Raw genomic sequence first — 25,446 nt, 5'->3', positions numbered from 1 at the left:
TTTCGGAAAGAACTTGCACCCACAACTTAACCTTATCATGAATCAGGCTTTCAACAAGTCTTCCCAATATGACAATATTATTAAACCGCATGCTCCTCAATCCAAGACTCCCAAGAGATTTAGGCATAGAAATTTCCTTTCATGGGACAAGACTCCAACTATGAGAATTCCCTCCCTTAGCCCACTTTCTCTTCCATCTCATTTCCACACATTTTTCTTTCTATCTCTCTCTACATTTCTTATCACATCACCAATCATATCACTCATTTTTTTCTCATTTCTTCTTTACCACACAAGGTAGAGGTGGATTTAAATTGTCAACTAAACATTATTCATTATGAGATTTAGGCATAGATACTTGAATGCTGAAATTAACTGATATTCTATCAATACTTTTAAGGCTTAATTGCAACTTTGGTCCCCGACGTTTACCAATACCACAATTTTGGTCCCCCACCTAATTTAATTACATGGATGGTCCCCGACGTTGTAGGCCGTGTGCAACGTTAGTCCTACCGTTTATTTCTTAATGGAGGAGGCTTACGTGGACGTCCAATTGGAGAGAGAAAGGAGGTATGAGGAGAGAGGGAAGCATGTGAGTATCACGTGACCCTTATCTGAACCCATTATACCCAAACCCCTGACCTCCCTAGAACGAAGAAGGTAACACGATTTAGATCCCTAGGGTTTCAGATTTGGGTATAATGAGTTAATATAAGGTTCACGTGAGTTCACGTGATACTCACGTGCTACCCTCTCTCCTCATACCTCATTTTTCTCTCCAACTAGACGTCCACGTAAGTCTCCTCCATTAAGAAATAAACGGTAGAACTAACGTTGCACACGACCTACAACGTTGGGGACCATCCATGTAATTAAATTAGGTGGGGGACCAAAATCGTGGCATTGGTAAACGTCGGGGACCAAAGTTGCAATTAAGCCTACTTTTAATTTTTAATTTACTTTCAATTTTTTTTTTCAATTTAAAATACATTTGTAAACTATGCTGGAAGTGACACACTCTTCTCTAGAAAGAGACTGGGGGTGGAGAGTGACTACTGATTAGAACAACACTCACTCACTCCCTCCCGCCAAACTCAAAACGCAAACCCTAATTCAGGGTTTAACCTCCGACGGAGAAGAAAACCTCCCATTCCGTTCTCCGCCATGAGTTTCGCGGCGTACAAGATGATGCAGTGGCCCACCGGCGTCGAACACTGCGCCTCCGGCTTCCTCACCCATTCCCGCGCCGACCTCGCTTCCCACACCATCATTCCTCCCCCCGACGACGACCTCGATTCCGACTGGGCCCCACGTCCCCGCCACCCCTCCCCTCTCCCCAACCTCGTCGTCACTGCCGCTAACGTCCTCGAAGTCTACATCGTCCGCCTCCAGGACCGCCATCCTTCAAAGCCCTCCTCCGCCCGCGGTACACTCCTCGATGGAATCTCCGGCGCCTCGCTTGAGCTCGTTTGCCATTACAGGTTTGCGCCTCCTCCTTCCTTCAGCTCTGATTTCGCATTTCGCAATGTGAAATCGAGAAATGGTTTTTGGTTTCATGAGCACATTGGGGATTTAGGGTGTGTTTGGATGAGCTCTTGCAAGCTTGGTTTTAGATGAACTTGATTCCGCGAAATGATTTGGGGTTAAAATTGAGTTTGAAATGAAGTGGTTTTTGTGAGTTGAAAACTGGTTTTTGATGCAATTGGTTGACTTGATGAGACACATTTTGGTTTTAGGCTGTGGAAATTTTGTTAAGAGCCATTTTGAGATTCGGTTCTGTGCCTGGTGCCTGTTTTTACGCGTTCTGACAAGTTTACTACGGAAAAATATGAATTGCGATGCCAAAACGTGAACTGAGCTGAGTCCTTCCTTTTTGTTGAAGTAATTTTAGGTTTATGTAACTGCCAACACAAACATACACTTAGTGATGGTTATATGGCTCTGTTCTGATTCAGAATCTGAAATTGAGAAGTAGTTTGGTTGATTTGATTTAGCAAATTGTGGATTTAGTATGCATTTGGACTAGCATTTGTAAGCTTGATTTTGCTAAATGGATTTTGGTAATGTGTGTAAACTTTGATCTCAAACGCAAATCGCAATCTTGTAATAAAACTTTTATCTCAAAATTGATATGGTTCATTGTGGATTGGGCCGTGGAAACTTAAGCAGTGATTTATTATGTGACTAGGTGAGTGTTTGGAAATTTGATTTTGGTTAGAAGTGAATTTGAAGTGATGAATTTTTGTTTGGAAATTATCTTATAAAGGAAGTTTGTAGTAAAATTTAATATGAAGTTCTTAACCCAATGCAAAAGCTACATTTTTTTTCACTTCAGTTGAACTTGCTTTTAGAAGCAAAATAATTTTAACTTGCAATAATCAAACCTCGTTTTTTTTTCTTTTTAAAATTTTGTTTTCTTGCATCAAACGTGATTTTGGAGGATGCAAATGCTTTACCAAGCACACTATTTGTGGTTGATTTGGGTTTTTATCTCAGTCCTGCTTTTATGCTTACAATTCAGGTTGCATGGAAATGTTAAAAGCATGGCTGTCTTGAGCATTGGGGGTGGTGATACTTCTAAAAGGAGAGATTCTATCATCTTAACTTTTAAAGATGCGAAGATTTCAGTTCTAGAGTATGATGATTCTATTCATGGACTCCGAACTAGGTGAGTCGGTTGTTAAAATCAGCATTTAAATGAATATGATTTTTGTTTCTGTTAATTCATTTTTTTAATGGCATTATATTTGGGTTTGCACTTCTGCAAACTGAGAATTAGGAAGGATTTATAATAGGAAATGTAGAGAGATAGCTCCGGGAAAAATAACTTTGAATTTGTGGTGTAGTCTGATTATGGGTGGTTTTATCCAACTTCAAGTTTTATTCTTTCTCCAACGTCTTATTCTTCATGGTTGGATATTGAAATAGTTGACTAAATTTTAGAAGGGTTCTTTCTTTGATGGTTATTTTGTGGATTTTGGTGGGCTTTATATTTAGTGTTAAAGTTGTGTTTTTTTTTTCCTTTGGTTTTTTCAATTTATATTTTTCTTTGTCCTTTCAATCTTTTATCTTCATCTCTTGTGCGTTTCTCAAATCTTCCATCATTAGATTTCTTTTGTTTATAAATAGGAGAGTGAAATGAGGGTACGTGAGATTATATAAATTGGATCACATTTGAGATTTTGAGCTGTGTTAATGTAGTCATATCACATAATCTTGAATTTTGAAATTAACTGTTCAGTGTGGATTGGAGCATTTTTTGTAGTTTGTTGTTTCAAGGTGTCAAGATAGGCATACCTTTCTTTTTAATGATATTTAACTACAGTGATAAATCTGCTATTGCCTTTTGGAGGTTGAAATGTGGAAGTTGTACAGGATTTGCACAGGGCAAGCTGTTATCATTTCTTTTCACTTGTTGTTTATTTCCAGGAGCATTGAGTATAGCTTAAAACAGTAGTGCATCGGCTTATTTATTACATTGTCAAATGAAAAGTAATGCCATTTGCCTCCAATCTTTTAGTTTCTAAGGATATAATTTTCCTGTGCCACCTACAATGAACAACAATATTATCGATTTAATGCTCTTCCATTTAGAATGAAGTTTGGGCTGGTCGTAGTGATTCATACTCATTTGTGTCGGTCAAAATAAGTGCTTCACATATTCTCAAGTAGAAAACTGCATAACCTCCATAATCATACTTAAGAAAATCTCTTGTCTCCCTCTATCTCTCTCATCTCCGAGTGTCTGGCACCTTGAAGCTAATGTTGTTTGGTGTCACAATGTTTACTACGTAGTGGAGTATTCCTTATCATTCTTCTTAACTGTTCCCTATCAATATTTTATTCCTTATCAATCTTTGCTTATGGAGGCTAGAGTTGATCTATTGTCTAAAGGATGTTGCTTATTTGGTGTTTTTAATTTTGTTTCTACATTCTAGTTCTTTGCATTGCTTTGAGGGTCCAGAATGGCTCCATTTAAAAAGAGGCAGGGAACAATTTGCAAGAGGTCCAGTGGTAAAGGTTGATCCTCAAGGAAGGTGTGGTGGAGTTCTAGTCTACGATTTGCAAATGATAATACTAAAGACTACTCAGGTTTATCCTCTATATTTATTCAATTTTATAGTTCCTTTAGAATCTTATTTCCTTTTTACCTGAGTATGTTAAAAAAGAAAGAAGTTAAAAGAAAGAGAAAATGGACATAAATAAAAAATGCATCCCAAGATGCCCAATCTCTATAATATGGAAATGGAACTCCTTTGAAACAACCTTTGATTCCCTAGATGCTTATTCACTTTTTTCACGAACTTCTTTGGTAGATAGTTGGGTTTATTTAGACTCCTATGAACTCTAATCTTGCATTTTCAGGTTCTTTTTTAATTTCATCACCTGTTCTTAAAATATGGATAAGTCTGTTGTTGTAAATCCTTTGAAAGTCCAGGCGTCTATCTATGTTGAAGCCTTTCATTTTGATTGCGGTACATAAAATGAATTCATATAAATGTTTTTCTGTAGATTTGCAAAATGCAAACCACAAAAGCTTCATCCCTAATGATTGCGTTTTGTGCCTTTCTGGTCAATTATATGTACAGCGGTGAGATATCTGTGATACAGACTATTTAGTTTTAGTAGTATTTGGGAAAATTGGATTTTTACAGAGAGGGACTTCGGGCAACTTCTCATATGCCATTTTAGTGGGTTTGTTATGAGTAAAGATGGCAATGTCCCTTTTCTGTGTGAGATGCAACCTGTGATTTTCTGCCTTTGGTTAGAGAATAGAGAGATGCTATAATTTTTAAAATAGTTTCCTACCATTCTGCTCCTTTAAAAAAAGTTGTTCTTCTACTCTCCTTTGTCTTTGCTTACGTAGTGGTTTTAGACATTAATGTGCAACAACAATGAGATTGAAGGGACATAACAGGGTTACATAAGTTCTTGTTTGTTAGTAGTTTTCATTAACAAAAATACGATGTGAACAACTAGAATTATACTAGTGCTAGCTGAGGGAAGCTAGAAACTTAGTATTCAATAGGAAAATAAAGCCTAATTCATTCGTAAGAAATTTAGAGACCTAACCTAAGCAACTACACCAGAAATTGTCAAAGCAAAATTATGCCATTAATTTAAAGCCGTAGTTAGAAATATTGCCTCTCATACTGTAAGGTCATGCACATACTCATGGAGCGTCAATTGACTACAGAATAAAAAATATGTATTTTCATCAGTGTGGAAGACTTTTTTGAGCCGTTACCATTTATTGTCCTAATATTACACCATGGTAAATTTTTTTTTTTACTCATTAAACTATTAATACTTGACTGTAAGGATCTATTGCGTGTCTTTCTTTGGGAAATGCTGCATGTAGGTCTGTAGCTGAACTGCTGAAGTAACACTAGTCTATGGCTAGAATTTTCTTTACTGCAATTGTTATAACTTACACTGTGTTGCATCCCGTAATTCACCTGACATGTAGAATGTGATTGAATAACATAAATGGTGATTCATTTTGTTTGTGTATTTTCATATGGGAAAGTTTCTGTTTTTATATTTTTGGTTGTCTTTTTAATTTCTCTTATTTATTTATTTATTTATTTATTTATTTATTGTTGTTGTTGTCAGGCTGGTTCTGGTTTAGTTGGGGAGGATGATCCGTTGGGTTCTGGAGGTGCAGTTGCTGCTCGCATTGACTCATCTTATATGATAAATCTGCGTGACTTGGATATGAGGCATGTAAAAGATTTTACATTTGTTCATGGTAAGTGTGACATAGTATTATTTGTTACCAACTTCTCACTTATGCAGTTATGCTAGAATTAAGGATATGGAGTTCATAATTCAGATTAAGTTTTTGGTAAAATGGAATCACGGTTGTTGCAACTTGCAAGTAACACTAATGTTAATTCTTCAAGTTAAATTCTCTTTATAATTCTTTTTTTGGTACAGCTTTATAAATATATATATATATAATTATATATATAGGGGAATGCTAACTTACTCCCACTTGTTTTTTAGAAGGAGTAAGTTAGCAACCTACACCTTTTCATTTGGACAAAATCACCCTTCACTTTTTCTCTTTTAAAATATTTAGGATGTGGGTTTCAAGTAATTTTGCATACCAAATACTTTTTAATTTAAATATTCAAATTTTCTCTCTCCCATTTATTACCTTTCTTTTTCTCTTTCTTCTCCATCAAACCCATTCCAGAACACATCTCCTTTCTTTCTCACCTTCCCTAGAGCTGAACACAACAGATGAACGGAGATGAAAATTGTTACACTTCCATAAGCCAATTTAGATATAAATTCCCTTTTTCTATGTATTCTTTTTCGGTTTCTCCATAAATTAACAGATCCATGTAATTTTGTGGTTTTGTATTCCTACATACACTTGTGTTTACTTAGAATCCAGGTTCTAATTTCAACATAAAAAAACCAGTTTCTGGAATTTGTTATGCCTTGAACTTATGCTTTGAGAAGCTTAAGATGGCAATGAAAATTTTCATAAATGTGGAGAGAGAAAAAGAGGTGATATGGGGAGAGAGGGAGAGGGGAAGAAGGTGCTAAATGAGGAGAGAGAAAAACTGCAGATTTAAAATTAAATTAAATAATGTTTGGGTAAGTCAAATTACAAGAAAACCATCCTTTAACTATTTTAAAGAGAAAACGTGGGGGGTAATGTTGTCCAAATAAAAAGGTGTTGAGTGCTAACTTACTCCTTCTAAAAAACAAGTGGGAGTAAGTTAGCATTCCCCATATATATATATAATTATATATATATATATTATGTGATTTTTTTTGTTGGGGGGGGGGGGGGGACATGGCCTATATCCAAAAAAATAATGAAATTAAAAAAAAAAACAATATTTGGAGTAGAAGTCTCCGCCATATTGGTATTAATAAGCTTGAAGAACTCGCTAGAAGTCACATTAATCTCATGAATTCAGGATAGAGTTGCAAGTTCCAATTGGGGAGTCATCCTGTACATTTATTTCCTTCATACCCTGTTCAAGTGACTAAAATTGAGGTCATAGCTTCAATCCACACATAATGATTGTGTCCAAAAACGATAATCTCCTGATTTGAACTATGCCTTAATCCACAACCTAATAGTTATTACTTATTACTATGATATGTTTGATAGGTGACTGTTGATATCGTCATGAATTAACTATGCCAAAAGTTAAAGTTGCTGGGTCACACATGAATGATTTTATATTATATTTCTAACACTCCCCAATGGGCTCTTGAAATGTGGACAATGCACAGACCCCATATTTTGCTGAATTTCAATCTTTTATTATAATAATGGATGTAACAAGGAAAGAACTATAAACCACTTTGTTATAGAGACTCCAATGTAAATTATTGGGGACATGAGGGAGCCCATAAAGCAGGGGACTTGCACCAAGGGGCCAAGCAACATAACACAAATAGAGCTTGACAGTCTGACACCACATCTTCACCAAAAACGTTAAGGCATTGAGTATATAGGTGAAATGTCTATTCTTTTATATCATCTTTATTTTAGCCCATTACTAACCAAGACGAGACTCCAAACTCACTTGAATTCTAACAATCTACCGTCAAGTGGGCTTCACCACTCACCTCCATATTAACATGCTCCTCCTCAGACCTAAAGCCTCTGAATATAAACAGGTCAACTGTGTTAACAAAGAGTCAAACACTCCACAACAAAGGCTCCACAACCCTTGGCCAGGACAAAGCTTTTAACCTAATCTCCACCTCCAAATACTCGATAACCAAACCATTTCAGCTGTTGGGTGGTGAAGTCACATGAATGATTTTATATTATATTTCTAATGGACATGTTATTTTTTGTTAAAGAAAAGATAATTGTGTGTTTCTTTACTGAATATCTGTTTTCGGAGGGCAATGACAATGATAAATCATAACGTGTAACTCAGGAGTCTAGTGCAAATGAATTTAAGCATTAATTCTTTTGTTGATTCTGTCATCTATATCCATGCATTTCAATCCATCAAACACTATAGAAATGAGACCTACTTTAATTATGCATTTTTTTCAAATGTGTTGTGCATACAACTATATGTGTTCAACATGTTTGTGCGTATTAAAATATTGACTGCTGCTTCATTAAAAAGATAGGTTTATTTTTTTTTTTTTGGAAATCCAAATATTTAGATACTTCAGTCTGGCAAAAATTAAGATAGGTTTCTTAATTCCAATTTCCTGCTTACTTATCTGGTCCCCATTATTACATTTGGAATAAAATTAGTAATATTATTTCTGAAGCAAACTCTGGTTTGGCTAATATTATATTGTATAGCCATAATCAAAAATGATTTTGGTGCTTTTATTTCATGTCTTCTCTAACTGTTTTCTTAGGCTGAAAACATATTAATGTGCATTAGTTTTTGTTGCTTTTAATTTAATGAGCCTTCTTAAAATCCATTTAATTATCTGTATAGGCTATATTGAACCTGTGATGGTGATCTTGCACGAACGTGAGCTTAGCTGGGCTGGGCGTGTCGCATGGAAGCATCATACTTGCATGATATCAGCGCTTAGTATCAGCACAACTTTGAAGCAACATCCACTTATTTGGTCAGCTGTTGTAAGTTCAATGTTCCTGCCTAGATGGAACTTAAACAATTGATTATCTTGACAGTGTAGGAATTTAGGTAGTGAAGGAAAAGAGAGGTGTAAGATATTTGAATCATATTCTCTTGTGCATTTTGATATGATATGATGTGGTACAGAAGACAAAACACTAAGGGCCCGTTTGGTGACCAGGATAGGATAAGATAGGACAGATAATTATCATATCCTGTTGTTATCTGTTGTTTGTTGCACCAGCAGGATATGATAACACTATCCTGTCTTCTATCCTATCCTGTCAATCATGTGTAAAAGTTATCCTGAGGGGGAGCTAGGATAGAGCAGGATAGGATACCAGTTATATATTTTCTTTCAGTATCCTAACTCCAAATTAATTTATTTTAATATTATATAATTTATAATTTATAATAATATTAATTAATAAATATAAAAATATTAATTTAACTAAAATAAAAAATAAATAAAATTATTATTCATAAATAGTAAAAATAGACTACTCACTTACAAATATTGATTTATTAATAATAATAGACTAATTTAATATTTTCATCTCCTATTATTTAAAAATTATTTATCTACTTATATAATAATTTAAATATAAAGTATTTTTGAAATAATAATATTTTTAATTTAATTAATTTTTATTGTTTATCACGTGTCACAACTAAGTGAAAAACATTGATTACAAATATTGATTTTTTAATAGTAATAGATTAATTTTTTATTTTCATCTCCTATTATTTAAAACTACTTATCTACTTATATAATAATTTATAATTCAAATATAAATTACTTTTCAAATAATAATATTCTTAATTTAGTTAACTTTTATTGTTAATTATCACGTGTCACAGCTAAGTGAAAACCAATCGGTTAACTGCATAATTTTATTTAAAATATAGGGTATCTTCAAAACAATAAAATAGGCTAATTAATAAAATTTAAATTAATTTTATTTATTTTAAAATATAGACTCATTCATGAAAATGTAAAGAAATTAAATTTAATAGAATGATCAATTTTAAATGTATTTTTTATTCAAATATAAATCTGATACATTTTTCCTTATCATATCCTGTCATTATCATGTGCACCTCAAACACAGGATATGATAAGAGTCTATCCTGCTCTTATCCTATCCTGTTGATATCCTGTTCACATATCATATCCTATCATATCCTATCCTGACCACCAAACGGGCCCTAAGCTCTATTCATACTGTCCCCATAGGATAACTCAAGTGGTAGGAACTGAGGGACATATGGGTTGGGTAGGGGGAGGTCCAGTGATCGATTCCTGGTGGGTGCAATTTATCTTTCTGATGTATAAAAAAAAGCTTTATTCATACTAAAAGAGGATTTATAATCCTAGTTTAATGAGGGAAGTGCTAGAATATCTCTGTATAAAATTTAGTAATAATAGTATGAGGGCCCGTTTGGTGGTTAGGATAAGATAATTGGTGGTTAGGATAGGATAAGAGCACAATATGATTGAGAGTTGGATAAAAGCAGGATAAGATAGGATAGGATAATGAGAGGATATGATATAAACACTGAAAAATATATCAAATTTTCCAGTGAATAAAAATACATAATACTATTTTTTAAAAATTAATTTTCTAATTTTTTTTTAAAAGTGATTATTTTTTAATTTATTTTATAGATGAGCCTGTGTTTTAAAATTAACTAAAATTTTTATTTTTATTAATTAGCCTATTTTAATTAAAGTAAAAAATATATATTCAACCAATTGGTTTTAACTTCGTAGTGGCAAGTGATAAAAATAAAAAATTATTACATTAAAACAGATTATTAAAATTATTATTTTTTCGAAAGTACTTTATATTTAAATTATAAATTGTTATATAAGTAGAAAAATAATTTTAAATAATAGTAACAAATAATACAAAGTTAGTCTATATTACTATTAATATGTAAATATATATAAGTGAGTGGTTCACTGTTAGTGAATAATAATTTTATTTATTTTTATTATAATATAAATGAAAAATATTGCTAACTAAGTAGTTGCAAGTGATCATGATAGTTTAATTATTTTATTTGAGTAAATTCAATATTTTCACCAGTAATAAATTAGTTCATTTTTAATTAAATTTATAAGTAAGTAAATAATTTCAACTTTGTAATAACAACTAGTAATTGATGAATAATAAAATTAATATATTACAGACATTAATATTTTATATTTATTAATTTATATTATTATTAATTATATAAAATATAAATATTGGAATATATTGAATTTAGAGTTAAGGTACTAAAAAATAATCGAAGACTGCTATCCTATCCTGTCAGGATAATTCTATCCCAGCTCCCCTTCAGGATAAGTTTTACACATGATGGACAAGATATGATAAGGGACACGCTTGTGTTACCCTATTCTGCTAGGGCAACAAACAATAGATTAGAGTAGGATATGATTACATTATCCTATCTTGTCTGCTTATCCCGTCCACCAAACAAACCCTGAGTCTTGTTGGGTCAATGAGGGATAATATGGAAGTAGCAAGTTTGATGGTGTGGCCGCTAGCTGTTTTAAAGTTGTTAGATGGTGGCGGGAGCTGAGGAAACTTCCCAAAAGATGACACCATAGAGGGGTAATTAATCTTAAGGAGCTTTTGTTATAAAGTGACACAAGCAACAAAAATGGCTTTTAATAGTATTTCTGTCCCCTCTTTAATGTAAGATAAACTGAAGTATATTAAGTTATGGATTGTTTACATAGCGTGCCCATTGGTGACTGCTATCCATCTCTTTTGTCTTGAGCATTTTTTTTCTTCTAATAATTTATGTCTATCATGTTGTGTTTCCTTTTCTTTGGTTTACAGTTACTTCCACTTGTATATGAGAATTCTTTTGCTATTGGTTAATCAATATGCACTTCCAGAGTTTATAATATTTTAAATGATGTTTCCTCATTGATATCAGACATATTTCACGTCCGAAGTCCTGCTTGTTGTTACTTCTGTTTTATTTTACACTTTATAAGCTTTAACTTGTTTTGCTAAGATCGTGTTTATGATTTTCATTTGTCAGAATCTGCCTCACGATGCTTACAAGCTTATTGCAGTGCCCTCTCCAATTGGTGGTGTTCTTGTAATTGCTGCTAATACTATTCATTATCACAGTCAGGTAAATGTGTTGGTCTGACATAATTATGCAGTGTTTACCCATTTTCTATAAAAAAAAAATTCAAAAATATTTGGATGAGTTTTTTTTTGTTGAGTGCGTGAATTTGTATTCGCACATTTTTTGTTTTTCTTGCTTAGGAAAGAGGTAGGCAACAATCTAATTATACAGGGTGTTTTTGCAGTCTGCTTCTTGTGCACTGGCCTTGAACAGCTATGCGGTTTCACTTGATAGTAGGTGATGATTCTCTCTCTCTCTCTCTCTCTCTCTCTCTCTCTCTCTGTGTCTGTCTGTCTTGTACTATTTGTAAAACTTAAAATGACTAGCGCTCACAAAATATGCATCTTGAATACTGTTGAGTGTGTGTGGGAATCATGATGCCCATCTCACAAACACCCATATACTCATAATTTTTTTTTTGGTTAAATATGGGAATATCAATTCCATTTCAGTCAGGAGATGCCAAGATCATTTTTCAACGTAGAACTTGATGCTGCCAATGCTACTTGGTTGTCGAATGATGTGGCCTTATTGTCAACAAAAACTGGTGAATTGCTATTGCTTACTCTTATTTTTGATGGAAGGTATGTTTCTTGTCCTTTGTGATCTCCCTCGTTCATATTCATGTTGTAGATCATATGTTAATTTTGGCTGATCTACAGGCAGCTGATTTAGATCACGATTACATGCCAGCTGACATAGGATAGGAATATGGTTTTTACTTTGTCGTGGAGTTTCTTTTTATTGTTAGTACTCTATTTTCAACAATATATTCTTTCAATGTTCTAGTCTTTTGGTTGGACTTTTGTCTGTGTCTTTCTTACTATCCTCTTTCATGCTACCATTTTGTATAAAGGTGGAAGAAGGCATTTCAACTTAAGGCTTTATCTAGTTTCTAAACTTAACAGCTATATTGATTGTCTGACTTATTTTTTTGCATCAAATGGAAATAATCATGGTTTAAGTTCTTTACCTGGAGTCTACAGTAGATGGGTAGAGGGAAGTTAAATTTAAGAATTCTAGAATGGACAATGTGGTGGAAGAAGAGAGTATTATAGTTGCTGTTTTCCTCCTTCGGCAACAGTTTTTACAGTAAATGTGCTCAAAACATTTCAAAACACAATTATCATAAAAACATTAACCAACAAATATTTTTTTCACTTCCAGGGTTGTACAGAGACTTGATCTTTCCAAGTCAAAAGCTTCAGTTCTGTCATCTGTAAGTTTGAAAAGTCTATCGTACTAATTTGTTATTGATTTGAATATAGCCCTTATTGATCAGTTTTCAGATTGAGTTTAGTTTTTTTAAATATTTACAATTTTTGTAGGGTATTACGACAATCGGAAATTCTCTGTTTTTTCTCGCCAGTCGATTAGGAGACAGTATGCTAGTGCAATTTTCTTGTGGATCAAGTGTTTCAATGTTGTCTTCCAATCTAAAAGAAGAGGTGCGTATTGTATATCTTGAACTTCTCTACTGCCTTCGTGTAGATTCTTTTAAAGATTTTTTCTTCAGTACATGCAAATGTGTTGTTCAGATTGAAGTTTTTTCCTTTTTCTTTCCTGTTTAATAACTTTTTTTTCCACTGTTATCAAATATCCGCCATGGCAGAATCTCATGGCGGGTTTTTGGCTCTACACCATGGTCCACCATCTGCCATTCACAACATTGTTTATTTCAAGTGAAACCCACTGTTTTCTTTATTTGTTCCATCTATATTCAGTCCGTAAAGTCATTTATAATATCTCCTGCAATATTATAGGTCGGTGATATTGAAGGAGATGCTTCTTCAACAAAGAGATTGCGGAGGTCACCTTCTGATTCTTTACATGATATGGTTAGTGGTGAGGAACTCTCCTTGTATGGATCTGCTCCAAATAGAACAGAATCAGCACAGGTAGTGTTTTGTTATGCAGAGAGATTTAGTGGGCATCTACCATCCTGCAGTTGTTTTTGATTTCATTTTTCATAAACTTCATTGTGGTATTTTCTTAAATATTTAGCTATATTAAACTTGCTGAACTAGTTATATGTTGGCTGCAGAAATCCTTCTCGTTTGCAGTAAGGGATTCATTGATTAACATTGGTCCTTTGAAAGATTTCTCATACGGTTTGAGAATAAATGCTGATGCAAATGCTACAGGGATAGCCAAGCAGAGTAACTATGAATTGGTCAGTATTTTTTTATTTGTTACTAACCCAACCACTATAAACTTGCTTACATTAAGCAGATAGGAAAGGGGTGGCAGGAGGGGGGAGAGGCCATTGTAGCACTTGATTTTATATATTAATTTAATATTCCAAGACACCTTAATCGAAATGTGTCTATCATAGTTTTTTTTTTACTATAAAATACTTTGTTTCACCTAGTTTGAGGCACTATGCAGGTCTGCTGTTCTGGTCATGGAAAGAATGGTTCTCTGTGTGTTCTTCGGCAATCAATTCGCCCAGAAGTTATTACTGAGGTTTGTCCATGGTTTTTATAGGTGGATATGTTTTTAATATATTATGTATGCTTCATGTTGATGCTTATGCTAACGAAATTTTTGAAGTCCTCCGCACATCCATGTTAATAAACTTTTGGCACTTTTTTTTGCTACTATGTCATTAATATGGTAAATTGGTAATGTGAATTTATTATATTCTAGTACATGCAAAAACAAGTAATTGTGATGTACTACTTTCACTTTCCAGTTATTTTCTCGCAGTTTGCTGAATGATCTATTACTTCATTCATAAACCAGATGACAAAAATTGCAAAGCGGTATGTAGTATTCACCTTTCTTGCGTTATGCATGATTTCAGGTTGAACTTCCTGGGTGCAAAGGAATTTGGACTGTTTATCATAAGAGCGCACGCTCTCATATTTCCGATTCTTCTAAGCTGGCCGATGATGATGATGAGTATCATGCATACCTTATTATAAGTTTGGAGGCTCGTACTATGGTAATTTCTTTTATTATACTTTATTCTGGAATCATAAGCTATGGTTTGTAAAATCTTCTATTAGTTTTGATTTTAATGTTACTTGTGAATGGAATTTCTAGTCAAATCACCTGGGGTTAGACATTCAAGTATATTGCATCAGTACCTAAATAAAATGGTAGGGGACATAAAATCAGGGTTGTCATAAGTTTGATGGTCTTCCCTATTGTCGGGGTGGGGGGTTAGGGGTGTATAGTTGCTGGTATATAAATTAATATAAGTAACTATCCTGTCAATACAGAATTACAGTGATGTTTCTGTATTTATAGGTATATGGTTACCGATCACACAAGACATAAGTAAAAGTCCTATCAATATTGAATTACATCAAATTTCTGTATTTATAAACACATAATCGCATACATTTAAAAAACTGGTGTTTAGTAACATGAAAATTACTTATAAAATTTATATTAGTTGCTCACAATTTTGTTATTAGTTTAAATGATATCTGATTTAATAATTAGACAAGATTCTCAATAGGAGATGCTTTCTGTTCAGTATTGTTAGTTAGTAGCCAACAGAATTATAACAAATTGTTAGTTAGTTGGAGTCCGTATCATGGTGGTAAGGTGACACTGGTTCTTGCTCAAAAAAACAGACTGGACGTGTTTGAGTTATTGGCTTGTCCAACCTGGCAGCATTCACGAGTCGCTCCTTCAACTGTCCCTTGGTGACAACTGCTGTTAACTTCTATGAATAACTAACTAACTGCTGGTAACTTCTGTTAATAACGAATTGCTAGTAACTTCTGTTAATAACTAACTGCTGATAACTTCTGTCCAAAGTCATAACTAACTAACAAATTGTTAGTTAGTTGGAGTCCGTATCATGGTGGTAAGGTGACACTGGTTCTTGCTCAAAAAAACAGACTGGACGTGTTTGAGTTATTGGCTTGTCCAACCTGGCAGCATTCACGAGTCGCTCCTTCAACTGTCCCTTGGTGACAACTGCTGTTAACTTCTATGAATAACTAACTAACTGCTGGTAACTTCTGTTAATAACGAATTGCTAGTAACTTCTGTTAATAACTAACTGCTGATAACTTCTGTCCAAAGTCATAACTAACTGCTGTACTACTCTAGTAATAGATTATGGGTAACACTCAATCATAACCAAATACAGCATTTTTTGACAGTAAAAGAAAATTGATATGATAATCCTTAGATTGATAACACTTGCACAATGAGCTCCAACTTCAGATTTCAACTGAACCAGATCTTTTGCTTGTAGGTAAATTCTTTTTACGTTAGATAAGTTTTTTACTAAAATGCGAGTGAGTCAAATATAATACCCTCTTAATTAATAGATTTATTAGCAGTCACAGAAGTTGGGGGAGTTGGTTGGTGCTTTTGGAGAGTGATATATCATATATGGTGTTAGGTTGCTTTACCTGTTAAACATTGAAGATGGTTTATGTACAAGGATTCATCCTTTGATTTTGGGTGTAGAAACTAGAAAGCATAAAGATGTGTTGTTGTAAGACTGCTTGAGAATGGTTTGTTGGTTGTATTTAGAGTGGCAAGTTGATAAAGGATCCAGGAATATAGAGGAATTTTTGAAAAGATGGCTCGATTGAGTTTTCTTCTTAGCTTGTTTCTTTATGTCCTTTGTCTGCCCTTTTAATTTCTTCCATGCTTCTTTCATTCTTTTTCTATTTTTCCAATTGTGCCCATTCTAAGTATTCTGTGTGCTACACTTGTTCGTTCTGGAATTTCTCACAATACAAATATTAGATAATAAATGGTGGTAATACTTTTTTTTATACTCATGAAGTTGATGGCTCTTGTTTTTTAAACTGTTGTGATTAGGTACTAGAAACAGCCGATCTGCTAAGTGAGGTTACTGAAAGTGTTGACTATTATGTTCAAGGAAAAACACTTGCGGCAGGGAATTTATTCGGAAGGTGGGTCTTTATCTCAATTTTGATTTTGGTTATTGCTTTTGTGAACCTCTGTTTTTCCCAATTGTTATCCGTTTATGGTTAACTTTTTATGCTTCTGTGGAAATAGAATTTAATTAGAAGGTAGGTCATTGTTGGTACTTGCTTTTTTGCTTTCTGTTTCTGGATCTTTAGTTCCTTAACCTATTGACTGGGATTTTATCTGTTTCTTGTCAGTTATTGATTCTTTGGGCCTGTTTGTTTCCTGTTTTCAAAACAGTTTTCATTTTTTAAAAACTGAAAAACCTGTTTGGTACTGTTTATGAAAACAGTTCTCATTTTCAGTTTTTTAAAACTAAAAAACCAAAACAGCTAAAAGATGGTTTCAGTTTCTGTTTTTAGTTTTCAGATATCAGTTTTCTAAATGTTGGAAAACATGTCATTCAACCTGTTTTCTTCTTCTGAAAACTGTTTTTAAAAATTGTTTCTGAAAATTGTTTTAAAAACTGAAAACAAAACTGCAACCAAACAGGCCCTTTATTGCACCAACTGTTATGTTTTGATGGGAAAATAGAAAGAAAACATGTTCCTTCTTTAGGAGTGTGATATTCAATCCATTCACGTGTTTTCACCTAATAGTTTAAGTTTTCCAAATACGTTCATGATATAGTATTTTAGCCTGCGATTTGTGTATTGTTGTCACTTCAAGCTCAAGGTTCTCTTGCATGAGATGGCTTGTTCAAAATATAATTTTATAATAGCTGAAACTAAAGGGGTAGTTGGCTTATCACACCATTAATGTTCTGTATATCTTGGCTTTCCTTGTTGATTTTAATATTGATTTAAATGCTTTCTTTATAACACATATTTGGTTTTGTTCATAGGCGTCGAGTTATTCAAGTGTATGAACGTGGTGCTCGGATCCTAGATGGTTCTTTTATGACCCAAGATATAAGCTTTGGGCCTTCTAACTCTGATTCTAATTCGGGATCTGAGAGTGCTTTAGCACTCTCGGTGTCTATAGCTGATCCATATGTCTTACTCAGAATGAGTGATGGAAGTATTCGACTTTTGGTTGGAGGTAAATTTTATAAATTCATTTTTGTCCTAAATAGTTATATTTATCAACTTAGAAGTTTCTTTCTGTAGTTTTTCTCATGATCAATTTGTCCTTGTGTATTTCTTTTTGTTGGTTATGTATTGTACTTGTATTACTTGTGATACTCAATTTCATAATTTTGTCTCACAGTGGACTGAGAACATAGTGCTGGCATGTATAAATGTTCTTGAAAATGCAGTGTAAAATTAATCGCTGTGTTTTTTATTCTGTGATGCATACAGATCCTAGTACATGCACCATTTCTGTCACTTCTCCAGCTTCATTTGAGAGCTCTAAGGAATCAGTTTCTTCATGTACACTGTATCATGATAAAGGACCTGAGCCATGGCTAAGGAAGACAAGCACTGATGCATGGCTTTCTACTGGTGTTGGTGAGGCTATTGATGGCACTGATGGTGCACCTCAGGACCATGGGGATATTTATTGTGTTGTTTGTTATGAAAATGGAAACCTTGAAATATTTGATGTGCCCAATTTTAGTTGTGTTTTTTCTGTTGAGAATTTTATGTCTGGAAAGAGCCATCTTGTTGATGCTCTGACGAAAGAGGTGGCCAAAGATTCTCAAAAGGGGGATAAAGGTTCTGATGCAGTGGCCAACCAAGGCAGGAAGGAAAATGTACTGAATATGAAGGTTGTAGAGTTAGCCATGCAGAGATGGTCAGGGCAGCACAGCCGCCCATTTCTTTTTGGTATTTTGAGTGATGGAACAATACTTTGTTACCATGCTTACCTTTATGAAAGCCCTGATGGTACTTCTAAAGTTGAGGACTCAGTTTCAGCCAGTGGACCTGTTGACCTTAGCAGCACTAGTGTTTCTAGGCTTAGAAATTTGAGATTTGTTCGTTTGCCATTGGATGCATATCCCAGGGAGGAGACATCAAATGGATCACCTGGTCAACATATTACTATTTTCAAGAATATTGGTAGTTATGAAGGGTTCTTCCTATCAGGGTCAAGACCGGCTTGGGTTATGGTATTGAGAGAGCGACTCCGTGTTCATCCGCAGGTCAGAATGAATTCACCTTGATGTAACTATATTTCTACAATAATGGTCTTTTAAATATGTTCTTCACTTCACTAATTTGGTTGTGACTTTCTAGATGTACATCACCTTTCTTACTTTTCCTTCTGTGTCAGTTATGTGACGGGTCCATTCTTGCTTTTACTGTCCTACACAACGTGAACTGCAATCACGGACTCATATATGTTACATCACAGGTATAGGGTGATACTTTCCTTTTATGGATAGTTTATCTCATTGTAGATCTATAATTGTGGTTGACTCTTTTTATGTTACTTATTTATAGGGTGTTCTAAAGATATGCCAATTACCTACTGGCTCAAACTACGACAGCCACTGGCCTGTACAGAAAGTGGGTTTTTTTTTTCAATTATCATTTAATGCCTCCTTTTCATGTTATAATTATAATCTCAAATTTCTACAAAAATCTTAATATGATATTTTCTAATTTGGGATGTCATCCATAGGTTCCATTGAAAGCCACACCTCATCAAGTAACTTACTTTGCAGAGAAGAATTTGTATCCGCTTATTGTTTCATTTCCTGTAAGCCTCTTCTCTCTCTGTCTCATTCTCTCTCTCTCTCTCTCTCTCTGCCAGTCTCATTTGCCAGCAAATACCAATATTCAAAGACCATAATTGATAGGCGTACAAGGTTATATTTATTACACAATTTATCATAATGACAAGTAATATCACTAGCTTGAATCATACAAAATATTTAATGATTCATTCATTTGTAAACACTTGTATTGTATAGTGTAAATTGACAAATTATTTCCAACTTTTAAACTTTGAATTAGACTACATAAAATAATTCTGCATTTAAAGTTTCTTTCTCCATTTGCTTGTATCTTGATTAGTAAATTGTGTTATATATTATTAATACATTCCGTATTATTGAAAAATGTATATTTAGGATTGAGCAATGATACATCCTGCTACGTATCTTCCGATTATGAAAATATATTAAGTGAAAAAAGTAAATTCATTCAATATCTTGTAAACATAAAAAGCTTTCAATACTTTCTTAATTTAATAGTTAGAAAAATTATTAGGATAAATAAGTAGTAGGAATTAGAATAATTCTGTACAATTTACTTATGAAGTAATCACTTTCACTAGTTTGTTAATTTACTAGTGCATTTCAACGTTGTCAGTGGTTCTTTCAATATTTAGGTGATTGAGTATATTATTTTGTTGGCTTGGTGTTAAATGAGATTTTGTCCTACTCTGCTGGATCACTTGAAATTTTTGCTTGATTGCTCTATGTGTCACAGATTTTTTAATGCAACTTTTTAATTATTCTCATCAGGTTCTTAAGCCACTAAGTCAAGTTGTTTCTCTGGTTGACCCAGATGCCAACCATCAGACTGAGAATCCGAATTTGAACTCTGATGAACAAAACCGCTTTTATACTGTTGATGAATTTGAGGTTCGTATCATGGAGCCAGAAAAGTCTGGTGGCCCTTGGCAAACTAAGGCAACCATACCTATGCAGAGTTCTGAAAATGCCCTCACTGTGAAGATGGTTACTCTGGTGGTAGGTTTTCTCCCTTGGTTTTCAAAGCAAACTGAATGCTGAATATGGTAATACAAGTATACAACTAACTGTGGTGATTGCTTCTGGCCCTTATTAATTTTTATGTGAAATCTATCTTCATCGTAGAATACAACCTCAAAAGAAAATGAAACACTTTTAGCCGTTGGTACTGCTTATGTGCAAGGCGAGGATGTTGCTGCGAGAGGTCGAATCCTCTTGTTTTCCTTGGGCAAAAATACTGATAATCCACAAAATCTGGTAACCAATATTGTCCTCTATTTTTATCTAATTTTGGGTGATACTTTCATTTGGACATCATTTAAAATGTTCATCTCATCTCCTTACAGGTTTCAGAGGTTTACTCGAAGGAATCAAAAGGTGATGTGTCTGCATTGGCCTCACTTCAGGGCCATCTATTAATAGCATCTGGTCCAAAAATTACTCTGCATAAGTGGACTGGCACTGAGTTGACTGGTATTGCATTTTTTGATGCACCACCATTACATGTTGTGAGCTTAAATATTGTAAGTGACATTTCCTTAAATCTTTTATCATTAGGATAAAATGGGCAATGTATCAAAGACATGCAAAGTTTAGTTATTTAGATGTCTTTAGTTTTCCCAAGTTTCTCTTGCAAGATGTAAAGTTTCACTGTTTTCATTTTAGAAATATTGTGTTCACAGCTGTTTTTTAGTGTTATCATTGAATGCTTAATAAGATTCATGATACAATTTATAAATTGGCAGAGAGCTAAAAATAACATAATGAAAACTCAGATAATTGGACGTTAACTAAGGCACATTAGTTTTTCTCTTTTGGTTGATACCTATTAATGATTTTGCAGGTAAAGAACTTCATTCTTATCGGTGATGTCCATAAAAGCATATACTTTCTTAGTTGGAAAGAGCAGGGTGCTCAACTTAACTTGTTAGCTAAGGATTTTGGCTCTCTTAATTGTTTTGCGACAGAATTTTTGATTGATGGAAGTACTCTGAGTCTCATGGTTTCAGATGATCAAAAAAATATCCAGGTCTGACCATTTATTTGTTCTGATTTGCATTTACCATTTTTAAATGATAACAGCAAAAACCTTATTCCACTAAGTGAGGTCGGCTATTTGGATCACACGACGCCATTGCGCTCAGTCAAAAACCAAATTTTGTGGTATATTATTGACCATGTGACTGTTTTTAAAATATCTTCCTACGTCCTTTTTGGCTTCTTGTACCTCTTATCATAGGGCTGAAAACCTTGTTATCAACCTTTCTGATTGGTGCCTCAGAATGTCTTCTTTGCACTGAAAACCTTGTTATCAACCTTGATAGCTTTCATGTGAAATGGTCAAGGTGATATTGGCAATTTTTAGTCAGTCAGTCAAATTGGATTACATTGACCTATTGGGATTTTGGAATGCACATTCTGCTGCAGTTCGTTGTACCATGATTTTATTTTTTCTTAATTAGTTACATTTCTTATTTTTGACTTTATTAATATTTAAAGTCTTGCCTTATTTAGTATATTTAAATGTTACCCGATTCATCTGAGAAGTTGCTTTCATTTCATAAAAGCATAATTATATATGCTGGGGTTTTTCCTTGGCTGAAAGTGTTCATTTGCCTAGTTCTTTTTAAATTTATAGTATGTTACATTTTCCTTTTCTTCTTCATCGTAATTGTAATTCTTTAATATCTAATAGGCTGTTGGTTGCATGTTCCTATTTGCCTCCTGTTGTTACAGTGAAATGAAAACCTGAAATCATCATTGTTGGGTTTGTTGTGTTTGTTTGTATTATATTTTCGGCCTTTTAGTTGAGACATAAGTTATAACCTTTGTAATGTCTGGACTCTGGAAGCAGATTTTTTACTATGCTCCAAAGATGTCTGAGAGTTGGAAAGGACAGAAGCTTCTTTCAAGGGCTGAATTTCATGTTGGTGCACATGTGACTAAATTCTTAAGGTTGCAGATGCTATCCACTTCTGACCGAACTGGTGCAGGTCCAGGCTCAGATAAAACCAATCGATTTGCCTTATTATTTGGTACCTTGGATGGCAGTATTGGTTGCATTGCTCCTCTTGATGAAATCACGTTTCGTAGACTGCAATCTTTGCAGAGGAAGCTTGTAGATGCTGTACCGCATGTTGCTGGCTTGAATCCAAGAGCTTTCAGGCAGTTCAATTCAAATGGAAAGGCCCATCGGCCTGGCCCTGACAGTATAGTTGACTGCGAGCTTCTATGCCAGTATGTTCTATCTTCGCCCAAAACATTATTGTATATGCCATTAAGTAATATATATATATATATATACATTTAGTGTTACAAAAGTGAAAAAATAAAGTAGATTATTCAATACATGTTAATGAATTGTGTTTTGCAACAAGAAAAGAATGTTCATATAAAAGGCACGAAACCTGCACAGTCAACCAGAGTTGAATCATAAGAAGTTAAAACCAACAGATAACTGCAAGAAAAATGTTGGTGATTTCTTCACTTGGCTTAGTCAATCTATTGTGGTGGATCCAGCTAAAGAGCTATATCTAGTACTAGTAGTTACAGACATGACTTGTTTTTTATGTTTACAACTTAAGTATATTTTGTTAATATGTTAGTTGCTTGTTTTTAATTGGGCTGCTTTGTTACAGTTATGAAATGCTTCCATTGGAGGAACAGCTTGAAATTGCTCACCTAATTGGGACGACTCGATCACAAATTCTCACAAATCTAAGCGATCTGTCCCTTGGAACAAGCTTCTTGTGAACACAGTCATCTTTTTTTGATCAAAAAACAGTGCCTGCCCATATCTTGCCATTTATGGATTTTGATCCATTGGCATCTTATTATTACTATAAGTGCTTTAATATGGTTGAAGGCTAGGGTAAGTCATTAAATCGTATCCAAATACTATCTTACAAGCAGTGAACACAATCAGCCCTTGGATAGTGATATCCAGCATTAATGCCGATGCAAGTTTCATATTCTGCAGATCAAATGTAAATTGTTGTCTTTCCACATGGAGTCATCAAGTTATGCTTTTCTAGAGTTGGGAAGTATGAGTCTGTTAAGTTCCTAAATGGGAAGAGCTGGATGTAGTGTAGCATGATTCCATTCCCCCTAAGAAGCAATTTGAACTGAATCGCTAGAAGCTTGGATTCTTCTATGTATGTCAGCATTAAGAATTGTCTGTAACATTATGTAATTAGTCATTTCTTGTTTATTCATATGAAGGTTTAATAACAAACAGCATTTCAAAATAACAGCTGTATATACGGTGTTATGGAATAACCTTTAAAGTTGAATTACTATTAGTAATTCTGGGCATCGAATGTTCTTGTATTAGTATGGTGTGTAATGTTTAATGGTATAAGCATATATTTGATATCGTGGATGCTTGTATGTGCTTAACGGATAATTAGATGAGTTTCACAATTGAAAATGAAATTTAGAAAAACGATAACTCTTCTAACCCTGTTTGCATGAATAATCATTAATCAGCATTGCAACCTTCAAGAGTAACAATACGTTGTTCGAATGACAGCAAAGTTTTAAGTGTTTTAAGATGGTTTCAGTCACATCAAAAAGCATTGTTAGCTCGTTGCTAAATTTAAAATACGATAATGCAATCTTAATTGGTTCCTGTCTATCAAAATTTGATTTAGAATTGACAAAATATGTTAATCGGTTTTTCCATTGCAACCAGATAACCACAGATTTGTTTCCATTCCAAGAACAACCAATATTCCGTTTTCTTGTACATTTATATGTTAAAAGAAACAGACTTGCCTTGGCAATGTACTGTTTTGGATAACATCTTGCTGTAGAGATAACCTAATCAAAGTGATAATTGAAAATGGCACTGGAGTCCACATTTATTTATAAAACCAAATGATAATGTAGGTGCCCCTGTTCAACACGATAGATGCCTCATGCCCCATTTGGTCTGTTAGTAAGCACTTATTAGGTATTAATCTATTCTACTGATAACTTTTTCAGTAGTGTGAACATGATAATCTGTTAGGTGGCTTTAGATTGTAATTGAGTCGTGAGAATTCTATACGTGTACAATTTTTTTCAATGATAGGTCCATTTCTATCATGATACCGCAATCATGCACATTTCAAATGATAATTTAATTGTCTTTGTTAAGTCGTTCCTATGGTGCACTACTAATGAGTAATTAATCATCGAGGTTTAATGGCTCTGGTTTAACTCAAATGTCAAAGCTTGTTTAACAGGTTGGTCTAATTTGATTTATATATATGGAGTGTTGTGGGAGACGTGATGATGGGAAAGAAGAACATTTGAGTCTAAACTTTAGTGACTCTAGACTCTATTTGAGGCTACTTTACAAATATTTAACAATAATTTTCATGCAAATGGGACCATATATTGAAGGTGGTGTGGTGGCTGCGGATGGAATGGATAGTCTGCCAATCCTCTAAATACTTTTTGAGCCTATATTACCAAACTTGCAGATTAATTAGTTGGATGATGATTAATAGCATGATTTGTCTTAGACGAAATGAGATGAACGTTTACCAACCATTGGATCCTATCACTTTTATCATTAATCTCATTTTGATGTGTTATGATTTTTAAAATCAAGAAATGGACAATTGTGTCGAGCGAGTCTCTATTCATCGAGTCACCTCACATGTGGCGAGCTATCACGATCCCTTCATCTTATAGGCGTTGGTACACCATTTTTGTAGTTTCCGCGCCAATTGGCGGTTCATGTAGCATTAACGCCATGTTGGCGATCTATGCGCTTTATATAGGTTTTGTTGATTCCGTCAAACGGCGTGGAAAATGTGATATTTTGGGCGGAGAAGCTATTGCAACTAGAAGCTTGAGATTAGTTCATGCGCGTTGGTTGAAACTGCCAGCCGAGGAACGCTTTACCAAGTGGAAAGTGGCAACGAGCGACCTATTGACTGAATCACAAGGGAACAGAAATTGGCGGTCACATTTTAAAGACACATCTCATGCTTCAAGCTCGGTGTCTTGTGGACTAGGTGAGGTTCCCACCCCATAAAGAAGCCCACCTAGGGACGGTCAAGAGCATAGGAGCACACACGCCAGAGGCGAGGAGAAGACTTTGTAAAATAGGGAAACGTGTTTTAGACCAATCGTCATAGGGTGGTTACATTA

General features: G+C 34.2%; 1 protein-coding gene across 2 annotated transcripts; it reads left to right on the top strand.

Annotated features, from left to right (window-relative positions):
• The first annotated feature begins 1,021 nt into the window (after positions 1-1,021).
• On the top strand, positions 1,022-23,607 carry LOC130738453 (cleavage and polyadenylation specificity factor subunit 1). Of its 2 annotated transcripts, XR_009019408.1 has the most exons (27): positions 1,022-1,484; positions 2,525-2,671; positions 3,942-4,095; positions 5,620-5,755; positions 8,451-8,596; positions 11,658-11,753; positions 11,935-11,987; positions 12,203-12,334; positions 12,918-12,969; positions 13,079-13,198; positions 13,514-13,648; positions 13,795-13,923; positions 14,139-14,216; positions 14,557-14,697; positions 16,548-16,642; positions 17,503-17,699; positions 17,960-18,744; positions 18,876-18,956; positions 19,046-19,111; positions 19,227-19,304; positions 20,074-20,301; positions 20,428-20,559; positions 20,649-20,825; positions 21,146-21,331; positions 22,157-22,539; positions 22,941-23,173; positions 23,282-23,607. XR_009019408.1 is itself a non-coding variant. In XM_057590432.1 (26 exons), exons 1-26 carry the CDS (start codon positions 1,168-1,170, stop codon positions 23,053-23,055), a joined length of 4,359 nt encoding a protein of 1,452 aa, XP_057446415.1. In that variant the 5' UTR covers positions 1,022-1,167; the 3' UTR covers positions 23,056-23,607. The 2 variants fall into 2 exon arrangements, 1 of the variants encoding a protein (XP_057446415.1); XM_057590432.1 differs by having other exon boundaries at positions 22,941-23,607.
• Positions 23,608-25,446: the final 1,839 nt, after the last annotated feature.

This window comes from Lotus japonicus, chromosome 2, assembly GCF_012489685.1.
Source record: "Lotus japonicus ecotype B-129 chromosome 2, LjGifu_v1.2".
NCBI classification, from domain to species: domain Eukaryota; kingdom Viridiplantae; phylum Streptophyta; class Magnoliopsida; order Fabales; family Fabaceae; genus Lotus; species Lotus japonicus.
Note: the sequence above shows the minus strand (reverse complement) of the source record. Positions and strands in the feature narration are given on the sequence as shown.